General features: G+C 40.4%; 1 protein-coding gene across 1 annotated transcript in view; it reads right to left on the bottom strand.

The window, feature by feature from the left end:
* Nucleotides 1-23,604, bottom strand: part of cfap54 (cilia and flagella associated protein 54) — a 47,961-nt gene that overhangs the window by 4,958 nt on the left and 19,399 nt on the right. Inside the window, exons 8-15 of the mRNA XM_052034176.1 lie at nucleotides 20,821-20,940; nucleotides 20,185-20,331; nucleotides 17,519-17,624; nucleotides 16,808-16,897; nucleotides 14,483-14,609; nucleotides 12,031-12,121; nucleotides 6,919-7,022; nucleotides 5,320-5,538 (exon numbers count right to left, since the gene is read on the bottom strand). Of these exons, the coding sequence (XP_051890136.1) occupies nucleotides 5,320-5,538; nucleotides 6,919-7,022; nucleotides 12,031-12,121; nucleotides 14,483-14,609; nucleotides 16,808-16,897; nucleotides 17,519-17,624; nucleotides 20,185-20,331; nucleotides 20,821-20,940 (1,004 nt within the window). The remainder of the gene's footprint in view (nucleotides 1-5,319; nucleotides 5,539-6,918; nucleotides 7,023-12,030; nucleotides 12,122-14,482; nucleotides 14,610-16,807; nucleotides 16,898-17,518; nucleotides 17,625-20,184; nucleotides 20,332-20,820; nucleotides 20,941-23,604) is intronic.

Genomic DNA, 23,604 nt, shown 5'->3' with positions numbered 1-23,604 from the left:
ATTGGTGTCCAGAGTACTGTGAGTACTTTAGAGTACTGTGCCCAGTTCTGGTCGCCTCATTATAGGAAGGATGTGGAAGCATTGGAAAGGGTACAGAGGAGATTTACCAGGATGCTGCCTGGTTTGGAGAGTATGCATTATGAGGAGAGATTAAGGGAGCTAGGGCTTTACTCTTTGGAGAGAAGGAGGATGAGAGGAGACATGATAGAGGTGTACAAAATATTAAGAGGAATAGATAGAGTGGACAGCCAGTGCCTCTTTCCCAGGGCACCAATGCTCAATACAAGAGGGCATGGCTTTAAGGTAATGGGTGGGAAGTTCAAGGGAGATATTAGAGGGAGGTTTTAACCCAGAGAGTGGTTGGGGCATGGAATGCGCTGCCTGGGGTGGTGGTGGAGGCAGGTACATTGGTCAAATTCGAGAGATTGCTAGATAAGCATATGGAGGAATTTAAAATAGAGGGATATGTGGGAGGAAGGGGTTAGATAGTCTTAGGCGAGGTTTAAAGGTCGGCACAACATTGTGGGCCGAACAGCCTGAATTGTGCTGTGCTGTTCTATAGTTCTATGTTCTATGTGTCAGGAATACAGTGCCACAGGTGATGGTGGAGGATTTTGTACAATATATAGTGTGAAAATTTGCCTTTTCAATCAAGATGAATCTCTCTTTCATGGACACGAGATTATTTGGTCTGTTTTGAAGGCAGATACAAATGAAAAGACAACAGCTCCTAGAACCAGGGATAGGGACAGGGTCCCCCTTGTCCTCACATTTCATCCCACCAGCCTACGTATCCAACACATGATTCTCCGCCGCTCCAACGGGACCCCACCACCAAGCATATCTTCCCCTCCCCATCCCTTTCAGCCTTTTGCAGGGACCGCACTGACTCCCGAGTTCGCTTCGCGCCCCCCCCAACCCATCCCGCTCCCACCCTGGGGACTTTCCACTGCCCCCACCATACGTGTAACACGTGCCCCTACACCACCTCCATCCAGGGACCCAAACAGTCCTTTCAGGTGAGACAGAGATTCACCTGCACCTCCCTTAATATCATCTACTGCATTTGGTGCTCCAAGTGTGGCCTCCTCTACATTGGTGAGACCAAGCGTAGACTAGGTGACCATTTCACAGAACACCTGCGCCATAACCATGACCTGTATCTCCCCGTTGCCAGTCACTTCAATTCCCTCCCCCCCCCCACCATCACTGATATGTCAGTCCTCGGCCTCCTCCACTGCCGGGAGAAATCCAAATACAAAATGGAGGAACAACACCTCATTTTCCAACTTGGGACCTTACAGCCTAACAGAATGAACATTGAATTCTCCCACTTTAAGTAAACAAACCCCCACCCCCACAGCATTGCCTCTTCTTTTCTTCCCTTTCCTAGCCTCTCTCTTTTTTCTCGCATTTAACATAAATGATGACGTTTCTGGTCGCTCCAATGAGCATTTCCCTATCTTCTCCTGAAGCTGTTGATTCTTGAGGGGCACAGTTGCTGGGTACAGTTTCTATCTGGAACTATCATACAGCACAGGAACAGGCCCTATCGCCTAGAGAATCTATGTCAACCACAATGCAAATTTAAACTAATCCCATCTGCCTGCATATGGTCTATATCCCTCTATCCCCTGTTCACGTGCCTGCTTAAATATCTCTTAAATGTTAATAACATATTGGTATTGGTTTATTATTGTCACTTGTGCCGAGTTACAGTGAAAAGCTTGTCTTACAAACCGATCGTACAGGTCAATTCATTACACAGTGCAGTTACATTGAGTTAGTACGGAGTGCATTGAGGTAGTACAGGTAAAAACAATAACAGTACAGAGTAAAGTGTCACAGTTACAGAGAAAGTGCAGTGCAGTAAGGTGCAAGGTCACAACAAGGTAGATTGTGAGGTCAGAGTCCATCTCATTGTATAAGGGAACCGTTCAATAGTCTTATCACAGTAGACTACCACCCCTGGCAATGCATACCAGGCACCTACCACTCTGTGTAAAAAAAATTTGTCTCACTAATCTCCTTTAAACTTCCCCCTTCTCACCTTAAAGCTATGCCCTCTAGTATTAGGTATTTCTGCCCTGGAGAAAGGACTCTGTATATCTGATCTGTGCCTCACATAATTTTAGATACTTGTATCAGGTCACCCCACAGCTAATACTCTCCAATCCAGGCAACATCCTAGTGAATCTCTTCTGCACGCTCTCCAAAGCCTCCACAAACTTCCTGTAATGCAGCAACCAGAACTGAACACAATACGCCAAATGTGGCCTAACCAAAATTTTATGCATCTGCCAACTTTTATGCTCAATGCCCCGACTGATGAAGGCAAGAATAGCACATGCCTACTTTACCACCCTATCTACTCGTGTTGCCACTTTCATGGAGCTATGGACTTGCACCTCAAGATTCCTCCGTACATCCACGCTCTGAAGGGTCCGACCATTTACTGTATACTTCCCTCTTACATTCGACTTCCCAAAGCGCACCACCTCACACTTGTCTGGATTAAACTCCATTTGCCATTTCTCCAACCTTATTTTGAACTGATCTATATCCTTTGATATGGCGGCACAAGAGACTGCAGATGCTGGAATCAGGAGCAACAAACAAAATGCTGGAGAAACTCAACAAGTCAGGCAGAATCTGTGGAGGGAAATGGACAGACTGGGCCCAAAATCCTTAATCTGGACTGAAAGAAGAGGCGAGACAGCCAGGCTAAAGAGGAGAGGGGAAGGGATTGGGACAAGAGCTGGCGGGTGATAGGTGGATCAAGGTGAGGGGGAAGGGTGATTGATAGATGGAGGAGGGGAGGGTGGAAATAGCGACAGAGGCTGGGAGGTGAGAGGCGGAGGCAACAAAGGGCTGCAGATGATGGAATCTGATGGGAGAGGAAGGTGGAGCCTGGAACCAAGGGAGGTCGGGTGGGTAGATCAGATCGGTAGGGGGAGGGGACTCAGTGGAAAGAGTCTGTGGGTGACGCTGCCTGACCTGCTGAGACTTTCCAGCTGCATCTGTTTTTGTTTCAGATTTCCAATATCTGCAGTGTTGTCGATTTTCACTGAAAGTACTGGTGTCATACTGCACAACCACTACTTTTTCCACCTCCACTCTCTAAACACTTTTCACCGAGCTTTTAACTCTCCTCTGTCTCCTTACGACTCTTAGCTTCTAACCCTAGTCAACTGGGTTTTTTTTTCTGGTTTCTGCAAAAGCTTCATTGCAATTAAACTCCATTTCAGTTGAAAACTACACAAAGCTGTCACTGCAGGTAAGAGCATGATATACCTCCACTGTTCAATATGAAATAAGAAGATCTGGGAAATTTTTCTCATCTTGTTTCAGTCAATCTGAATTTTAAAACTTTTCTTATTCTTTCAAAAGAAAGCATCTCTATCCTTCTCCTCTGAGAGGTGGGCATACAAAGTAATCATGGTCTGGATTATTTCCGTAACAACGTCTCTTTTAAATGGACATATCAGGTTTACAACTCCACTGTTAGGATCATCCAGATGTGAGAGAGATCACCACTCCACTCCCATTCAAATGCAAAGACACAAAACTCTCCTTTACAGCAAGGCTAGGATACAGTACAGGAACAGGCCCTTCAGCCCAACTCGTCAATGTCGACCAAGATGTCTATCCGAGCTCATCCCATTTGCCTGCGTTTGCCCCATATCCTTTCAGACTTGTTCTATCCATGTACCTGTCCAAATGTCTTTTAAACATTATAATCATACTCACCTCTATAGCTTCCCCCTGGCATCTTATTCCATATACGCCCGTGTGTGTGAAGAAATTGCCCTTCAGGTCCTTTATACATCTTTTCTCTCTCACCTTAAACCTAAGTCTTCTAGCTTTAGACTCCCCTGCCCTGGGAAGAGGACTATAACCATCCATCTCATCCATACCCCTCATGACTTTATAAATCTCTGGAAGGTCACCCCTCAACCTCCTACGCCTCAGGGAAAAAAAGTCCCAGCCTGTCCAGCTTCTTGTTATAACCCAAGCCCTCCAGTCCTGCTAATATCCTCATGAATCATTTCTGCACCCTTTCTAGCTTAACGACATCCTCCTATAGCTGGGCAACCAGAACTGCGCACAGTACTTCAAATGTGGTCTCACCAATGACTTGTACAATTGTAACATGATGTTCCAACTCCTGTTATCAATACCTTGACTGATGAAGGCAAGAGTGCCAAATGCATTCTTCACCACACTATCCACCTGTACCACCACTTTCAGTGAACTATGTACCTGTACTCCTGGGTCTCTCTGTTCTACAACACTCTCCAGTAACCTGCCATTTACCGTGCAAGTCCTGCCCTGGTTTGACTGACCAAAATGCAACACTTTGTACGTGTCCGAATTAAATTCCATCTGCCATTCATTGGTCCACTTCTCCAGTTCAGCTAGGTCCTGTTGTAATCTTATATAACCTTCTACACCACCAATCTTGGTGTCATCTGCAAACTTACTAACCACGTTAACAACATTGCCATCCAAATTGTTACTATAGATGAAAAACAACAGTGGCCCCAGCACCGAACCCTGCGAGACAACACTGGTCATGGTAGGCCTCCAATCTGAATGACAACCCTCCAGTACCACCCTCTGACCCCTTCCACCAAGCCAATTTTGTATCCTATTGGCTAGCTCACCCTGGATCCTATGTGATCTAACCTTCCAGACTGGCTTACCACACAGGACTGTCTTCTTTTTCTTTTTCAATCTTTTTATTAAATTTCAAATTAATAAACATAACAATAGTGATTATACACATGATACAAAGAGATCGGGATTACAATAATAAGTTAACATATACAGACACAAAGAGTAAGATATATAATCTGAACCTCCCAATCTCTTGATAATTAAACATGAGAAAGATTTAAAAAGAAATGTGATTATATGAAAAAAAACAGAAATAAAAAAAGTAACAAAACAAAAAAATAGTAATAATAAACAAAAACTAACCAAGAACTAAACAAAAGCTGAGCTGTCGTATTTCTTCAGTTAAAAGCATTATTATGTCATTAACTCCGCTCCTCTATATTTGAATAGAAAGTTATTGAAAAGGATTTGGAAAAGGTCAGCTTACATCATATGAAAATGCTGGATAAATGGGCTCCAAGTTTCCTCAAATTTAACCAAAGGATTAATAGTACCACTCCTAAGTTTTTCTAAGTTTAAACATGTTATAGTTTGGGAATCACAGGACTGTCTTAGATGGGAACTTTTGCCCTTAATCACCATTTCAATGTTACCATTGACATTACTTGTGTATAATGACAGTTGTTAATTCCAATGTACCTGCTAATGGTTTTTGACGTCCAGCCTTCTTCTTCGTAGCACTTAATGAAAGAATTAAAGTGCATAATTCCCAATAGCTTGTGTAGCTGACTGTGCCATGGCATTTCATTAATACAAAACTGATGGAATCTTTTGCGCTGCAGGTAATTGTGCACAAGTGGTCTGAGTTGTGTTCGGAAAATTTCTCTGGCCTTCTTTTCCAATTTTTCCTTCTGTTTTCTAAATAATGCATTAAAAATTCACACATGAAGGGAAAAAAACACACATAAAAGGAATTTACACATGCAATAAAAATATTACAGCTCAGCTGCCAAATATTTTTGAAAGCTATCTTTAAACATTATATAATTGGAAATATTTCTGCTGGCCTACAACCATGTCCAAACATAGTTATTTCAAACAAAAAAGGACACAGTTCTTCACCATTTTCTAACATTTACACAATGTTCAATAATTTTTGACATAAGAATACATGTAAATAAAGAAAGATTTGAAGCAAGATACACAGTTAAATGAAAAGGTTAACATAAAAATAAGAATACTCCCAGGGAATTCCAGACCTTATCAGAGGTGTTCATTGCCTGGCACTTCAGTAGAGCGAATGTTACTTACATTTACTCATCTATGTCTGAATGCTATCTGGATCCTGCTGCATGCAGCCATGGACTGCTTCATTTGCTGAGGAGTTACAAATGGAATTGAACATTGTTCAAGCATCAGTGAACATCTCCACTTCATCCTCACTTCACCACTGGAATTCAGCTCTTTGGGCCACGTCTGCATCAAGGCTGTGATGAGATCTAGAGTGGCGAGGTCCTGGTGAGTCTCCAAATGGACTTCAGTGAGCAGGTTATTGGTAAGTAAGTGTCACTTCACAGCACTATTGATAACACCATCTATCAATTTACTGAATGAAAGTAGACTGAGTGGGCAGTAAATAACTGGAGTGGATTTATCCAGCTAATTACTGCACAATATTCCACATTGTCAGGTGGATGCCAGTGGCTAGCAGTTCTTCAGTATTATAGCTAGGATATTGTCTACCCAATAACCTTTGCTGTATCTAATGTTCTCAGCCTTTTCTTGATATCGTGAAGTGAATCAAATTAGCTTAATTATGGCTTCTGTGGTGGTGAAGATCTCATGAGGAAGCCAACTTGGGTCATCCATTCAATACTTCTCACTGAACATGGCTGTGAATGCTTCAGCCTTGTCTTCAGAACTCACATGCTGGGCCCTACCAACACTGAGCTGTTTCATATGTCCACCACATTCCTGGTGAGACTGCAGAGCTTTGATCTGATCTGCTGGTTGTGAGATCACTTAACTCTGTCTATTGTATTCTCCTTCTGCAGTTTAGCATACAGCTTCATTAGGCTGACACCTCATCATTTTTAGGTTTGCCCGGTGCTGCTCCCAGTTTGCCCTTCTGCATTTTTCATTGAACAGAATGAGTGGAAGAAGAAAGGTTGAACAAGACTGTTAAAAAAAAAATTAATTTGCTTTGGGCAAGAAAGAATAGTGATTGCCAAGTTGAAAGCAATGAATATTAATAATGAAAAAAAGATGAAAAAGAGCACAACCCCTAATCTTATCTACCTTTGTGCAGATGGGTCCATTTTAAGGATTGGATTATTGAGAAAGTCATCCAGAAGTTCATTCAACTTCACTTTATCTTTTCTTGTTTTCTTGTGCACAGGTGTCTGAATAATGAAAACAACATCCTTTGTAATGAAGTTACAAATCACTGAATGATCTTCTAGATCAACCATAAATTCTATAAATGTTGTGAAATTGAAGAGCATAATTCACCATCTTCAATTTCACTGACTCTAACGTGATTTTATATTCGAAAACCCTACATGAAAATCTTAAATCTTTGAAACAACAGCAGTAAACGTCATGCAATAAAAACCAGTAAAATGTTGTCCTGGAGTTTCCTGGGAGTGTTCTCTGCTCACATTTGCCACTCAGCTACACAATGAGCCCAGTGTGACTTTGAGTGGATCCCCCAATGAAAACTTTTTGTACAATCTCTAAGAACTAGAAGAGACTTCTAGTCACAAATTCCCAGAGGGATCAGCTGGCTGTCAAAACTCACAACTCCCTGGAGGTCTCTGATATTCACGATCATTCAAAAACACTCAAACTACTAAAAAGTAAATATACTTATAAAAAGTTTAAAATTCCCCCAAACATTGAAAAATATTTAAAGCTCCAGAAAATTCCTAAAAATTAAACACATTGAAATTAACTCAATCTGTTCAAAATATGTAAATTATGAGAAACTTACCTCTCTCCATCACAGCCATTCCTCTCCATTTCAAGTGAATGAAGTAACTGAACTTGCACCAGGTCTAACCTGGGGCAGGAATAACAGGCAGATCCCCCAGCATAAATAATTTTGGGGTATATGTGCACTCAAATACTTTAAGCAAGTATGAATACAAGGCCAATTTTGAACATGTTACTAGTCCTTAATTTTGAAAGGCAATCTGTCCTATTTAAAAAGCAAAAAAAGAACTGCAGATACTGGAAATATGAAGGCACAAAATATTGGAAATACTCAGCACGTCAGGTCAGATCAGTGGGCAGAGAAACAGATGTAACATTTCAGGTCAATGATGTTCCGAAGAAAATTCATCTAGCTGAAATCTTAAACCTGTTGCTCCCATCACTGTTGATGTCAGACCTGGTGTGTATTTACAGAACTTTCTGTTTTATCCCACTATTTAACTTCCTCTCGGCGCTGGGAAAATATGTGAAAGACATCTGGACAGTTAACTGTAATGTACAAAATTTTAAAAAATTCCTTGCTATAGCAGGCCGAAAGTAGGAAAGTACTTTTCCCACAAGTAGGAAAGGAGAACTTCCAAGATGAAAAGGAGTTAAGAGAATAGAATGAACCAGAACAGCTACATGAGATATCAGCTTAAAATTACAAGGGAGAATTAAATCAAACATTAAAAGTATAGAGAAGTGAAATGGAAATGAAAGGTGAAGAGATAGTACAAAAGATTAGTGACAAACAAAATATAGACAGTGCCTCTTTCCCAGGGCACCAATGCTCAATACAAGAGGGCATGGCTTCAAAGTAATGGGTGGGAAGTTCAAGGGAGATATGAGAGGGAGGTTTTTACCCAGAGAGTGATTGGGATGTGGAATGCGCTGCCTGGGGCAGTGTTGGAGGCAGGTATATTGGTCAGATTCAAGAGATTACTAGATAAGTATATGGAGGAATTTAAAATAGAGGGATATGTGGGAGGAAGGGTTAGATAGTCTTAGGCGAGGTTTAAAGGTCAGCACAACATTGTGGGCCAAAGGGCCTGTATTGTGCTGTACTGTTCTATGGTTCTATGATAACAAGAAAAAGGTCTTCTGTACATGTGATAATGATAAATGGATTGTCTGGAACAGCAAGGCCAATGAAAGAACAAAATAGAGATCTTCCTGGTGCTGATGTACAGATATACAAATAGACATTAGAAAATTTGGCAGTCCTTGTAACAGATGCCATGCAGTCAAGATGGGCTTAATCTTAGAAGGCTGTAGGAAACAAGTGTAAAAATTGCAAAAGTACAGGCCAGAACCTTCTAATCTTCCATAAGAGGAATGATGAGGGAGAACTGAGGGATTTGAAAATACCATAAGAACAAGTTAAAGTAGAGGCTTACCCCCGTTGATCTTGTCACAAAGTTTGCAGCTACTTGGCCAGCTCAATTACTGGTGTTACTATCAAACCACTCTTGGTAATGGACATAAGAAAATAGAAGCACAAGGCGGCCACTCCCTCCCTCATGCCATAATCACAATGATCTGCCATTCATTGTGATTATGGCTGTTCTTCCCCAGGTCTCGTATCCTTTTCTGTGCCAGTCTCCTGTAGCCCTAAATTCCTGGATCTTTCAAAAATTTATTTACTTCCTCTTTTATACCCCCAATGATCTAGCTAGACATGGAGGTGTCTACCTAGATTACCACAGTGTTCTTACAACCATCAGTTCTTCTTCCAAGTGGTGTTCAACCTCGAGGTCTACAGATTCACCAGCCGAGCAAGGATAGTAGGCAGTAATCATCAGAAGTTTTCCTTTAAATCCTTGTTTGACCTGATATTGTAAGGCATCATGGCATCAAGAATCAATATTGTGGAACCCCAGTGATACTCTCTGTACCCAACTGTTCTGTCCTTAGAGCTAGACATACCCAGGGACCACAGTGGAGGAGTTTGTAATGCTGGCAGAAAGATATGATTAGTGAAGTGTGATTAGACCAGTACTATACTTCCAGGTTCTTTAATATTCATGAGGAGGATTTTGTTAGGTTGACTCTGCTAGGTTGTGTATAAATCCAGTGCCAGGGTCAATGCTCCATCCACTTCTTATCACAAATTTGTACAGCAGTTTGATACAACTGAGCAGCTTGTTAGGTTATTTCAGAGATTTAAAGTCAGTTACATTGCTATGGCTCTGGAATCAAACTACCGTATATACAGTGAGCAAGCATGGCGGATTTCCTACCAAATAAGGCCATTTGAGAGGTTTTTAAACTATCAATTAATTTCACCAATACAATATCTGTGCTTAGCTTTTTATCTCACATTATTTAATAAACCAAATTTAAATCCTTCAGTTGCTATTTTATGAGTTAAACTTCTGTCTGAGTCATTAGCCAGGGCTCTGAATTACCAGACAGAACCTACCCCTGTGCTGCCATCTCCACCAGATTGCTAATGTCATATGTTTTTTCCATAAAATTGAACCCAAAGGGGTAAAAGGGCAGTGAATCCGTAAAAATGTCACAAGCCAAGGAACAGCAGAGAAAGCTTAGACCAAGGAGAGGCATACAAAATATTTGCCCAGGACTGCTGATAGTCCTAATTTACGTTAAAACTTCAGCTTGGGGTGAGAGACCATGATTTGGTGATGGGTTGAAGGGCGTAAGTGCAATAAAAGTAAGAAAGTTTGTGACAGATTTGAAGAGGATATAGTCAGGCTGATAGAGCAAGTGAACAGATGTACAGGAAAGTGACTGCAGAAACTAAGAGATTATACATTTTGGTAAGAAGAATGAAGGAGTGTAATACAAGCCACATGACACAATCTTAAAGGGGTGTGAGATACGCGAGATCTGGAGGCACAAATCAGTGAAGGTGGTATGCGAGAGTAACAAAGCTGTTACGTAGAATTACGTAGATTGTACAGCCAATACAGAACGGAGATAGATGCTCAGCCCAACCAGTCCCTTCTCTCATATGTTTCTCCAGCCTTCCCTTTAAAGCACAAGATTATTCACTAACCAGTCTGTGTAGTAATAATTTCACATCCTTACACACTCAGAATCGACAATTTTTTAATCTGAATTTTAATTCTTGGCAAATCTCTTAACTGATAGCATCCAGTTGTCTCTCCCATAAGTATCTGCATTTATTCTTTCCAAACCTTTCATAAATTCTAAAAACCTTAGTTAAGTCGACCCTCAGCCAAATTTTTTCTTAAGAAAAATGGGACAGCATTTCATCCTTTTCCGAATAGGTATGATCTCACATTTTAACATCATTCTTGCCTTCCAGTTAATAAAGCGTACAGCATCTCAACTTTATAATTGGAAGTGATGAGTGTAAAAGCTGAAAATCAAGTTAAATCTATATAAATTCTTTCTGGCCCACCTGGAGATACGAGATCAATTCACAGCCTTACACTGCATGGAGGGTGTGAATGTTCCAGAAAGGCGAGGGTGCTGATTTACTAGAATACTGTGAGGATGATTTATTAGACAAGAGAAACTTAGCTTTCCTCCTTGAAGCAGATTTATGATGAGACTTGGAAGAAGTACTTAAAGCTATGAAAGATTTAGAGATATTAACTAAAGCAAAATCGTTTCCAATGGCCAACAGGTCCGAAAACCAAATATGGAATACATGGTTAGAATTTGGAATACATTGCTCAACAAAAACACATTTAATTGTAGATTTGAAAAGCAGACTGGATAAATATTTAAGGGAGATAAAAATGTAAGGAAATGGAGAAAAATGGATAGCTCTTTCAAGAAATAGTGCAGACTCAATAGGTTGCACAATCTCACTCTACACAATAAAATTCCATGGCTTCTCATAACCTTGCCACATAGTTAATTCTTTCAACCATCTCCATCTTGATGTCTTGCTTCCAGTAGGAACATGGAGTATTTTTGAGATAAGATAAGATATCTTTATTAGTCACATGTACATCAAAACACACAGTGAAATATATCTTCCGCGTAAGGTGTTCTGGGGGCAGCCCGCAAGTGTCGCCACGCTTCCGGCACCAACAAAGCATGCCCACAACTTCCTAACCCGTACGTCTTTGGAATGTAGGAGGAAACCAGAGTACCCAGAGGAAACCCACGCAGGCACAGGGAGAACGTACAAACTCCTTATAGACAGCGGCGGGAATTGAATAGCGTTATGCTATCCACTACGCTACCGTGCCTGCCCCTTTTTTTTAGCCAACTTGCCTTGTACAAGTATAGTTCCCTCCATTAGATCCACGGTCTACAGAGATGTGGCAACCCCAAATTATTCTTTGCAGATTCATAGTTGATTTCAACTTCTCTAAAATCTTGATATAAAACATCTACATGTTTGCTGGAAATACGTCAGTTGGAAGAAATCCACACTGGCTAACTTGTAATTGAAACCAGAAACAATCACCAAATACTGCAGCTGTAACTTACATTGTGGTACTCCACCACAACCGCTGTGTTTTTCAGCAACTTGGTTGTTTTCTTCTCAGATTTTTTTATGCCAAGAAGAGATCTGTTCCGCCTGATTGGTTGAAAGAAAACGTTCGTTTGTATTTTGGCAAGTAAAGCTGACAATCGTTTTGATAGACACGTGGCCCCGATACTTTCTGGGGTCAGGACCCCGAAGACAGAGGAGCAATTATGGTCCTGATGCTATGTAATTCCTCAAAAGGTATATTTTTTTGTTGAGACTTATGAAATATCTCTCTAAACATTTGCTGCTATTTGTCTACCATTATAACGTTTAATCTAATTTTCCAATCCACTTTAACCAACCTTCACTTCATACCTAAGTAGAGTATTTTTATTTGAGTTTAGTTTCTACTTTTGGACTAAAGTTTTCTATTCCCAAAGTCAATGTAAAATTCTATAAAAAGCTCATTAAATTAGTTATTACAAATAGATCACTAAATAATCCCATCAAATTATACATTTTTTCCCTGGATGAGTCCACAACATGAGATGAGTTCCATGAACGTGTCTTCAAGACTATCACTGCGAACTTGATTTGCCATACCTCTAAGAATAAAGTCGCCCATGGTTAGTACATTACCATTGGTACAAGCCTCCTTGATTTCTAAAAAAGACTCTTTCCAACTACAGCCACTGTCAGAGACCTGTAGGCTACTCCCAAAAGTAATTCCATTCCTTGTTTGCTCTTTCCTCTACTCAAAATGATTCTATGTCCTGACTTTTTTGATCCAAGATTATTTCTTACTACTGTCCCATTGTGATATTATATTATTAGAGATAATCCACCTCCTGTTCCATTTTCCCCAGTGTTCCAAAATACCAAGTATCCTGGTATATTCAATTCTCACCCTATATGAACCTCACAACTAAGACTCTGGATGGAGCATTAGAACATAGCTACTTGACCTTAATTGTGCCAGCTATGTTGTAACAAATGTTTCATGCATTCAGATAAAGTACCTTTAATTATGACCTTCTGACAATTTTTTCTCCACCTTAAATCCCAATTGCTGCTACATTCTTGTCATAATCCACTCTGTTCCTTCACTCCACTTGTCATTACCCATGTGGTGCTGCTAACTATCCCTGTCCTCACTTAGCCATCTGCTATATTTTGACTCAGTTGACATTAATTACCATCAAATCAAGCAACCACTTACGTGAGACTAACTAGCTGTCAATTATCACCAGTCAGCTGACAGGCAGCTTTCTTTGTTTTGGGCCAACATTTCAAATCAAGTTAAATTCTAAATTCTTTATTCAAAACCATACTAAGTTTTAGAGTGAAATCAGTTCCCTCACCATTTTACTGACGTTTACACTCTGTCGAAACTGTGGAATGTTTTAGCTGCAGTGGGTGTAGAAATCACGAGGATGCTAGAGCATGGTGGGAAATACTAGGATCATTATGGACCACATCAAAGAGTGAAGGGTATTTGGAGAGATCAAAAGGGGAGCAGAGATCAGAGTTGGGAAGAATATGGGGCTTGGGGAGACATCAGGCAAGGATCAGAGTGTTAAGAGGGCAGGGGGACAGAATGGATGATGGGGCGGGGTGGGGGGGGGGGGGGGGTGGTTGGGTGGAGGGTGATCCAGAAGTTGCAGAAACCAGGAATGACAGAAAGATAAGACGGGGAAGAACTACAGATCTGGGGAATGGTGAAGAATGGGAGGGAAGTGACAGTCGGGGTTTCTGGACAATTAAGGAAGGGCCCAGAAGAGATTGGAGGGTAGTTGAATAATTGCATGGGGGTGTTGGTGGGAGATCATGGAGTTTGGGGAACAGGTTTAACAGGATATGCTTGTTGGACTTGGAGGAAACACTCCTGATCTGCCTGAATTGTTCTGATCACCATCTTGCCAGTGATGGTGAGTAAATTTAAAATGAAGGCAGCAGCCTCCTGAGGGAGTTTCAATGATCAACCAACCTCCTAAGTGCAGAGATGATGCCGTTCCCTCTTCTCACGTCCTTTAAATCGAGAAGTAATGGATTTAAAGCAGGTTTGAACCTAGTTTCAGGTTTTTAATATTCAACTTTCCCATTTGACCCAAACCCACAGTTAAAATTATTTCCCTTGTTTACATGTGTTCATAGATAACAAATTTACATTTCCTGACAGAAAGCTGTTTACAAAATGGAAAAATTAGCTACATATTAAAAATACAAATAATTATGTTATTTTGTTTTTCTGGAAAAAATGTTCTACTCAAGTAAAAATACTGGACAGCAGATTTTCTGAATCAGTCAACATTAATAAATAGTGCAAGAGTCAGATGCCCAGTTCTGATGAAAGGTCGATGATCTGAAATATTAAATTCGGTTTCTTTCTCCATGGTTGCTGCCTGTCCCATTGAATATTTCCAGGATTTTCTATTTTTTTGTATTTGTTTTAAATGACAATGTGCTTACCTTTTTATATACGCTACAACTTCATCTGCCCACCTTGAAACTGGTTTAAAATTCTCTTCTCGTATTAATCTATGCATCAATAGGACAAAGAACTCCAGGAATCGATCTTGACCTTTCAACTGCATTACTGTAACAATGGTACAAAATGTTTCTTAACAAGAGAACATTTCAATAGGCAGTATTTCCAACACAAATATTCTGCCAATTCAACAGATGTGGCCACAGTTATAGAGAAAAGCTCAGGCAAATGAAAATTGGTGTTAAATTTGTAATATTTATGAGGGCATATCTGCGCTGCAATTCAGGAATATTAACAAAGGGGCTGAGAGCTGCAGAATATCTGGTGCACACCCACCATTATGCCAACTGTAGGCAGACCAACATTGTGGTTGGAACAAAGATCAGGTTTGAAGCTTCGAGGGAGAATTTTCATTTGGCCTTGGAAGGAATAGATCTTTCCTCTAAAGACAGAGAAAATAGCACCAATTGAATCTGGGCTTGAAGCATGAAGTTGCCAGTCTCTGACGGGGCAGGGTCAGCAACACCTGATATGGTACATCAGGCAGCACAGTGGTGAAGCTAATAGAGCTGTTGCCTCACAGCCCTAGCTTCAATCCTAACCTCCGGTAAGTGGGGTTCCTCCAGGTGCTCCGATTTCTTCCAACATCCCAAAAACATGTGGGTTGGTAGGTTAATTGGCCACTGTAAATTGCCCCAAGTGTGTAGACGAATTGTTGAAATGGGAGAGATTGGGGGGAGGGGCAAACAATAAAATGGATCAGGTTAGGATTCATGCATAAAGTGGATGCTTGATGGTTGGAGAGGATACAGTGGGCAAAGAGGTCTTTTCAGTGCTGACTGACTCTACACCAGGGGTTGCCGTGATGTGTCAGACCCCCAAACAAGGGTTCTAACATTTGGAACAGTTTTATACATTAAAGCCACTAAATCAATGCAAATTGTGCAATTGTATGAAGTGAATTATTCCACATACAAGTTCAGTTCCCTGGCTTCCTGAAAAGACAACTGTGCCACACACAGAACAAAAACTGCTGAATGATAAAAGACAGAGGTCCATCTCATTTATATTCCAGTATTCTGACGATCATATTACATGCAGCTAACTATTCAGAAGCTGGATATTAAACCCACCCATGCCAGCGTTGCACGCCACTCAACCTTCTTCCTCCAATTTCTTCATCTCGTCCTATCAACAATGGAAAATGTCAACCTATCCTTTTACTCCTTCCTCCTTTAACGTCTTTCCAGTTTCTCCTGCGTATGATAGCAGGTTCTGACTCTTGGGAATCAAGGTGCTTCCCTTGAATTACTTACCAGCGACTATCATGTATTCATGGACCCTGGTTTTAGATTCCTCATACGAGTGGAAACATCACTCATCTCTTGGACTATACTTTTGAATATGCATCATCATTAAGGCCTGTATCAAGGTGGTATCTTCTTTTTTCTTGAGGAAACACATAGCCTTTTGATTCTGGTGTCATTCTTGTAAATAATTTTTGTACTACTTCTTGTAAATCCATATCATTTTTATACATGGAGACTGAACTGTGCATGATGCTTGAATGGCGGTATATTTAATTTAATATAACATCCAATTTTGATTTATATTCCTCTAGAAATGAACCCCAGTGTTTTGTTTACACTAACGTCCATACCATTATAATACATAGTTACATTGCAGTCATAGTGTTATACTGCACAGAAACAGGCACTTCAGCCCACTGTGTTTGTGTCGGCCATCGAGTATCTATTTTTACTAATCCCATCCTCCAGGCAGAATGTGCAAACTCCACGTGAACAGAACTGGAGGCCGGGATCACTCGGGTCCCTGGAACAGTGAGGCAGCAGCACTGACCGCTGTGATACCTTGCTGCCCCTGCTGTCTAATAAAATGTTTGAAGAGTTGAAAACATCGAAAGCATCAATCCTGTAAACCCTGAGAAGCTTACAGCATCATTCTTTTCATCCAGTCCTTCCTGCCCCTCAACCACTGGCATCATCTGTATCCCTTCAACGGATAAAATAGTTTTTTCATTCTGCAACCGAATCTGTACAAAGTATTCTCAGTGCATGATCAGTATTAATCTTATAATACATCTGTGTTACACTCTCATTTCTCCACCCTATTTATCCTGTAACTTTGTGAGCAGCCAACAAACGACATTGATTGATCTCAGAAAGTTCCCAGGATCCATCCAGTGAGTCCAGTGACTGGCAGAGACATATAGTGTAAACTTTTACTGAGTAATATCCAAAAATAATTTTAAATAGTTTAATGCGTCATAAATTGAAACATTCTACCTTTGTGATGAGCAGTATTTATTGGTCCAAATGAAACAGCTATAAAAAGTGCTGTAGAGGATTCACTCTCTGTCAATTCTTCTGCCTTCACTGGAAAAGTAACAGTGTAGTAAGATAAAAGAGACGGATTCCCCACAACGAATTATTATACTCACAACTATAAAGAACGGTTAAAAGAAAAGTCATGGAATTATATAGCATTTTTCCCCACAGTCCTAGAATGTCCACAAAATGAAGACTTCGCAGTCGATGCAGTGTTTTGTGAAACGTGGGAAACAAGGCAGCTAGTATGCATGCAGCAAGGGCCCACAAACAGCAGCATAGTGACAGCTTAATGTCATGATCCCTGCTGCAGGAAAGATATTGGCCAGCACAGCCAGGGAGAACCTGCTCTTCTTCACAATAGTGCAGTGGAATTTTGCTTGTACACCTGATAGGATATAAACAAATGTAGCTGAACATATTGTCAGAAAAATGATATGCTCGACAGTGCAGATCTCCTCCAGTACTGCACTGAAGGGTCACCCTGGGTTCTGTACTCAAGTCTCTGGAGTGTGATTCAGCGCGACTGTCAAACTGGGAGGCTGAGTTGTAGCTGACTGCAGCTGCACCACAACATCTGAACAAGAAATACCTCTTACATACAACAGTAGTACACCAGTTGACATCACGCTTTGCCAAGTAGTAGAGACAAAACTTCATGTTTCTTACCTTCTTTCGTCAGATTAGCCAAGCCTTTGTCCATTGCCTTCACCTGTTGTTCTAAAGTGTTCTGAATTGCTAACTTCTCCCCAGCAATGGCTTCTTCCAATTTGTTCTAATTAAACAAAGTACAAGAATATTTGGGGGAGTAAAGATTGTCAGCTTTCAGTATTCAAGGAGAAATTAAGTTGAAAAGGACTCTCATAAATATAATTCATACCTTTCAGACTATCAAATTATACCCCCGCCCAAAATGTATCCACCCATCCATACACAAGAACACATTCAGCTTTAGAAGGAAGAAATTCAAGTTCAAGTTTATTGTTGTTATTGGCATACAAACACAGGGTATAAATGGATGAAAATTAGCTTTTAGCAGCAGCAGCACGGTACATTACAAGACAAGGACAAACACAAGTCAACATAAACTGAACATAAATTATACATAACCAACGTGTACAAAGTGAACAACAAAATAGATGTAACAATACTAGTGCAAGATTGAGAGAAAAATATATAGTCTGAGGTAGTGTTAAGGATTTTCCAGTCGTTTCAAGAACCTGATGGCAAGGGGGAAGGAGCTGTTGTTGAACCTTGAGGTGTGGGTCTTCAGGCTCCTGTACCTCCTGCCTGATGGTAGCATCAAGAAGAGAGCATGGTCTGGATGGTGGGGCTCCCTAATGATGGATGGCACCTTCCTGAGACATCACCTCTTGTAGATGTCGTCGATGGTGGGGAGAGCTGTACCTGAGATGGAACTGGCCGAGTCCACCACTCTCTGTAGCCTCTTGCGTTCCTGCGCTTTGGAGTTTCCACACCAGGCTGTGATGCATCCAGACAGAATATTTTCCACTGTACACCTGTAGAAGTTTGTCAGAGTATTTGATGATACGCCAAATCTCCTTAAACTTCTAAGAGAGTAGAGACGCTGGCGTGCCTTCTTCATGGTTGCAACTATGTGTTGGGCCCAGGATAGGTCCTCTGAGATGTTGACACCCAGGAATTTGAAGCTGCTCACCCTTTCCACCGCAGACCCTTCAATGAGGACCGGTGCATGTTCACCTGACTTCCCCTTCCTAAAGTCCACAATCAGTTCCTTGCTCTTGCTGACATTGAGTGCAAGGTTGTTGTTACGACACCTCTCAACCAGCTAACCTATCTCACTTCTATACCCCGCCTCATCACCATCCATGATTCTGCCAACAACAGTGGTGTCATCGGCGAATCTGTACGTTCTCTGAATTTTAAAGTAACGGTTAGCTTCCCAATCACTGATCCACTATGATGCTCAGTATAGACACTGCATTATTAATCTACTGTCCTGAACAAATGATACTTTTATACAAGTTGATGAATTTGCAATCACTTTGCTCATCTCCAGCTTTACAAAGATTCGACACACTGCACTTCTAAAGAAGTTAGCATTATGAGGTATTGAATATAAAAGTTATAGTTATAAATTGAAATTCTCTCAACCTTGATTACCCGTGCATCTTTAACTGCTGTTACCTTTAATTTTGGATTCTAATGGTTTTCAAACAACCAAATCTTTTTTAAAGTCATTTGCAGATGTAGGTATCATGAACCGGAATAGCAGTTCTTTCCCCCTTCTGAAAACAGGGAGTTAACTTTGTTGCTGTTGATCTTAAGTAATTTACAGACCAGAGCAGCAAATTTCTTTTATCAAACTAGATGAAGTTTATGACCATCTTGTAGTTGCATTATTTACTTCCAGATTTACTTAATTAACTGCAAATTCCCTAGCTGACAACACGGTGAGATAATTAGCAGAAGCCTCTGGATCATGAATTTGGTAATAAAACTACCAGACCACCATGAAATGTCAGACTAATTAGTCTCCAGTGAGCTACTTTCCCTTTTTCTCTCTTCTTGGAGAATGGAAAAAAATTGCACTGGCCATCTTGCAGTCCTGGCAGAACTTATAACTTCAGACTTCTAATAGCCACCAATTTTTAAAATATGTTTCTCGTCTCTCTCCTTGCCTCCTTCAATCACAAATGCAATTCTTTTTCACCTTACAGCTTGCACAGTTCGCTTTTTTTCTGTCCTTTGAATGAAATACTCAACAGCTATCCCCACAACAAATTCAGTGCAAAACTAATTTGGTGTAAAAGAAATGGGCCTATTTGTGGTGATGTTCAGCTGAAGGTTCTATTGGGAACCACCAGCTTCACATTCTGCACTTCTGCATCTGCGAGATTCAGAGAGAAAATACAGAACGTGCTGGAGGTCAGGAGGCAGAGCATGAAATCCAGGAATGGTTACTGGTGTGCATCAACTGATTGTCCTCTCTCAGGCTGGAAGCTTTTGTCCTAACACGTCCATCACCAGTTTCCTGATTGCTCATTAGCAACCAAGCCGGACTGCTGCCACCTGTGCCGATCTGAAAACAGACCTTTAGGTCCTGAGTTGCTTAAGATCTTCAAGCAGTACCATCTTCTGCCTTCTCCATGGCTAGTCAGCAGTCCTTCCACCAGTTCTGCTGCAACCACTGGGGTATCTATGAACTGGAGCACCAAGTGGTTTACACCCAATGATGTAATTCTGAAATGTGGCTGCTCTCGTGGCAGGAAAACGTTTGTATAACAGGCTCATACAAATTGCAACAAAATAATGATTTATAACCCAGTAGTTCGTAACAAAAGAGTATTTACATCTAGTCCTTGTATTGGTTCAACATCCTCCTTGTTTCCCAGTGCCTTTGACTCCACTGTAGTGACGTGAAGTGTTGAGAGCAGAATCTCCTTTCCAATTGCCGCAACTTCTACTGCAAGATCATATTCTTTCCAACACTGTAATACCTATCGATATAAAACAATATTTAAATGTCTTAAATGTTGGAATAATGAGATTGCTGCTGGAAGTTAAGCTGGCTATGGGTATGAGATTTATCTCAAAAAGTTTTGAAAAATGGGTGAGTAATTAACACTTTCAATTCAAGATCAAAAACAGAGCATCCTAAGTGCAAAATCAGGTGGAGGAACCTTACATTATTGGATGCCGAAACCACACCAATAACATACCTTTAACATTTGATGTGCATTATCTGCCTGTATCAAAGAGAGATCACACACATTCACATGTGTGAATATGCAGAGAGATTTGGGAGTCTGAATACATAAATACTAAAAAGATGTAATAGAGTAGCTGGAGTGACTTAAATTAAGAGGGACAGCAAGGGACAAAATGTCCTCTTCCATTCCTGTCATTGTGACTGATGAACATACTGAGCATTACTGCCAAAAACAAGTTACATTTTCTGAAGGCATTGACAAATATAAGTACTGTACCTTTGCCAAATAATATGTGAAACAACCGATCATATGCTGTACATTTTCAGTCACTCCAAATTGTTTCCTTAGTCTGTGAGCACCAACATCTTGCAGGACACACAAGCATTTTGTGAGAACCTGTCATACAATTATTGAAAGCAGTCATTCCTTTTAGTACCATTGCATGGGGAATTCCATGAACTACTGGAATTGTACATGTTTTGTCAAAGTAAATCAAGGAGGTATTGCAGAATATTTCATCCCTAAGCACTGAATGCGTTTCACCCTGTTGGTTTCAGAAATATGCAAATATAAATGCATACAAAATATATAAAATACATGCTCAAGGACAGCTTCTATCCTGCTGTTAGAAGGCTATTAAATGATCTGCTAATATGATAAGGATGGACTCTTGACCTCACCATCTACCTCATTATTGCCTTGCACCTTATTGTCTGCCTGCACTGCACTTTCTCTGCAACTGTAACACTTTATTCTGTATTGTTGTTTTCCCTTATACTATCTCAGTGCACTGATGTGATGAAATGATCTGTATGGATGGTATGTGAAACAAAGTTTTTCACTGTACCTCGGTACACGTGACAATACATGACTAGAAACCCTGTAATTTGATGCCAGCTGAAAAAAATAGCAATCCAGGGAAAAAAATAAAACTGAAAATATAATGAAGAGCAAGAAAAGTTCATGCTTAAACCAACTGTACTGAATACTTCTAAGATGTCACAAAAAGAAGACAACATAATCTATGTTGAGTTTTAAAAAGTTCCTGTGTAAGGTACTGCATAATAGACACATGAACATGATCAGAGCATATGGAGTCAGGGCAGATCTAGCAGAATGGGAAGCAAGTTGCCTACAAAACAGAAAATAGTAAATGGAGAAGAAATGCAGAAACTCTGGCCAAAGGTAGAAAATAGTGGTAAATACAAGGCTAAGTGCTCAGGCCAATGTTGTTTACCATTTATATATTATAGGTCTCAGGAAATGGTAGCACAGTCTCAATATCTGCATGCAACACTAATTAGGTCATAATAAACAGAGAAATACATATAATTATCAAATAAATTTCAATACAAATAAACACCTATTTTTGTAGGAAGAGTAAAAATCTCGCATTTATTTAGGAAAATGAGACTCTAAATGATGCATAGATTAAGCTAACAGTGCCACAGAAATTCAAAGCAATGAATGCATCTCTGGAGGAACAGAGTGAAAAACAGAGAATCATGCATCGGTCTCAGAGAGTCACTGAAGAACAGACAGTTCCAGTTCAAAGAAATGCTCAGCAGGTCAGGCAATTTCTTTGTGGAGAGAGAAAAACGTTTCATTTCTCTGAGCTTCAATGAAATGGGAAAAGTTGGAACACAAGGACACAAGAAAATAGGAGCAGGAGTGGGTAATCTGGTCCCTCCAGTCTGGCCCATCATTCAATATGACCATAGCTGATCTATCCCAGACCTCCTCTTTGGTGCCAGTTCACCATAGCCTTGAATTCCTTAACAATTGAAAAGATTATTTGCCTCTTATTTAAATACCTCCATTGACTTTGCCCCCACAGCCCTCTGCAGTAGAGTATCACAGAGATTCGCCACTCTACAACTTGCAGTTTGTTTAACCTCTCCTTACAACTTAATCCTTGAAGTTTCAATATCATTCTGGTAAATCTACGTTACATTTTCCCGAGTTCATCCCTCCCTTCTTATTCCTGATTTATAACAATTTCTGAGATGTTACATCTACCTCCCATAATGAAGATTGCTAATTCCCCAGACTTGCATTCTACAGGATGAGCTCTCACTTTATTAATTTGCTTTTTAAAATATCTGCAGAAGTTCTTATCTGTTTTCATATTCCTAGCTAACTTTATCACATACTCTAATTTTCATTCCTTATTAACCTTTTCAGTCATTTGTTGTTTTTTTTCCATATAGTCTGTACAATCTTCTGAGCTGCCACCCAGATTTGCACAATAATATGCTTCTTTAAGTCTGATACCATCTTGAACCATGGATGATGGGTCCTGCCCATCAAGTTTTTATTTCTTGTTGGAATATATCTATCGTGTATTTTTGAAAGATCCCTTTAAATACCTGCCACTGCATCTTGACTGGGCAGTGCATTGGTGCAGCAGATAATGCTACTGCCTCACAGCTCCAGTGACTCAGGATTAATCCTGACCTCAGGTGCTGTCTGTGTGGAGTTTGCATGTTCTTCCTGTGACTACGTGAGTTTCCCCCAGAACTCATTTTCCTCCCATGTCCCAAAGGCATTCATTTGTTAATTGTCGACTGCAAATTAGCCCTAGTATAGTGGGGTGGTGGAAGAATGGGTTACAGGGAAACAGAGGAATGGGAGTTATGGGATTGCTCTGACAGCCAGAATCGATGGTAGGCTGAACGGCCTCCTTCACCATGGTCGGGAAATATGACTGATCCCTTAACATAATTTGCCAGATCACTCTGGCACTCAAAATTCTACTCATTTCATGCACTCATATCTGTCCTTGTTTAAAATATTGGTCTTGAGCCCATTCTTCTCCTTAAACAATCAAAATTCAATCACATTATGATTGCTGCTTCCAGAGACCCTACATTATGAGGTTGTTAATTAATACCAGCTCATTGTACAGTCCCAGGTTTAGTTTACTGGTCGAGCTGTCTGGTTGGCTACAGAATGTGCTGTTTTAAGGAACTATCCTTAAAACTCTCAATGAACTCTTCATCCAGACTCCCTTTGACAACTGACTTTCCAGTCTATTTATATACAGGTTAAAATCCCCTA

Source organism: Pristis pectinata, chromosome 19 (genome assembly GCF_009764475.1).
Source record: "Pristis pectinata isolate sPriPec2 chromosome 19, sPriPec2.1.pri, whole genome shotgun sequence".
Classification (NCBI taxonomy): Eukaryota; Metazoa; Chordata; class Chondrichthyes; order Rhinopristiformes; family Pristidae; genus Pristis; species Pristis pectinata.
The sequence above is the reverse complement of the archived record's forward strand: the minus strand, read 5'-3'. Positions and strand labels throughout refer to the sequence as shown.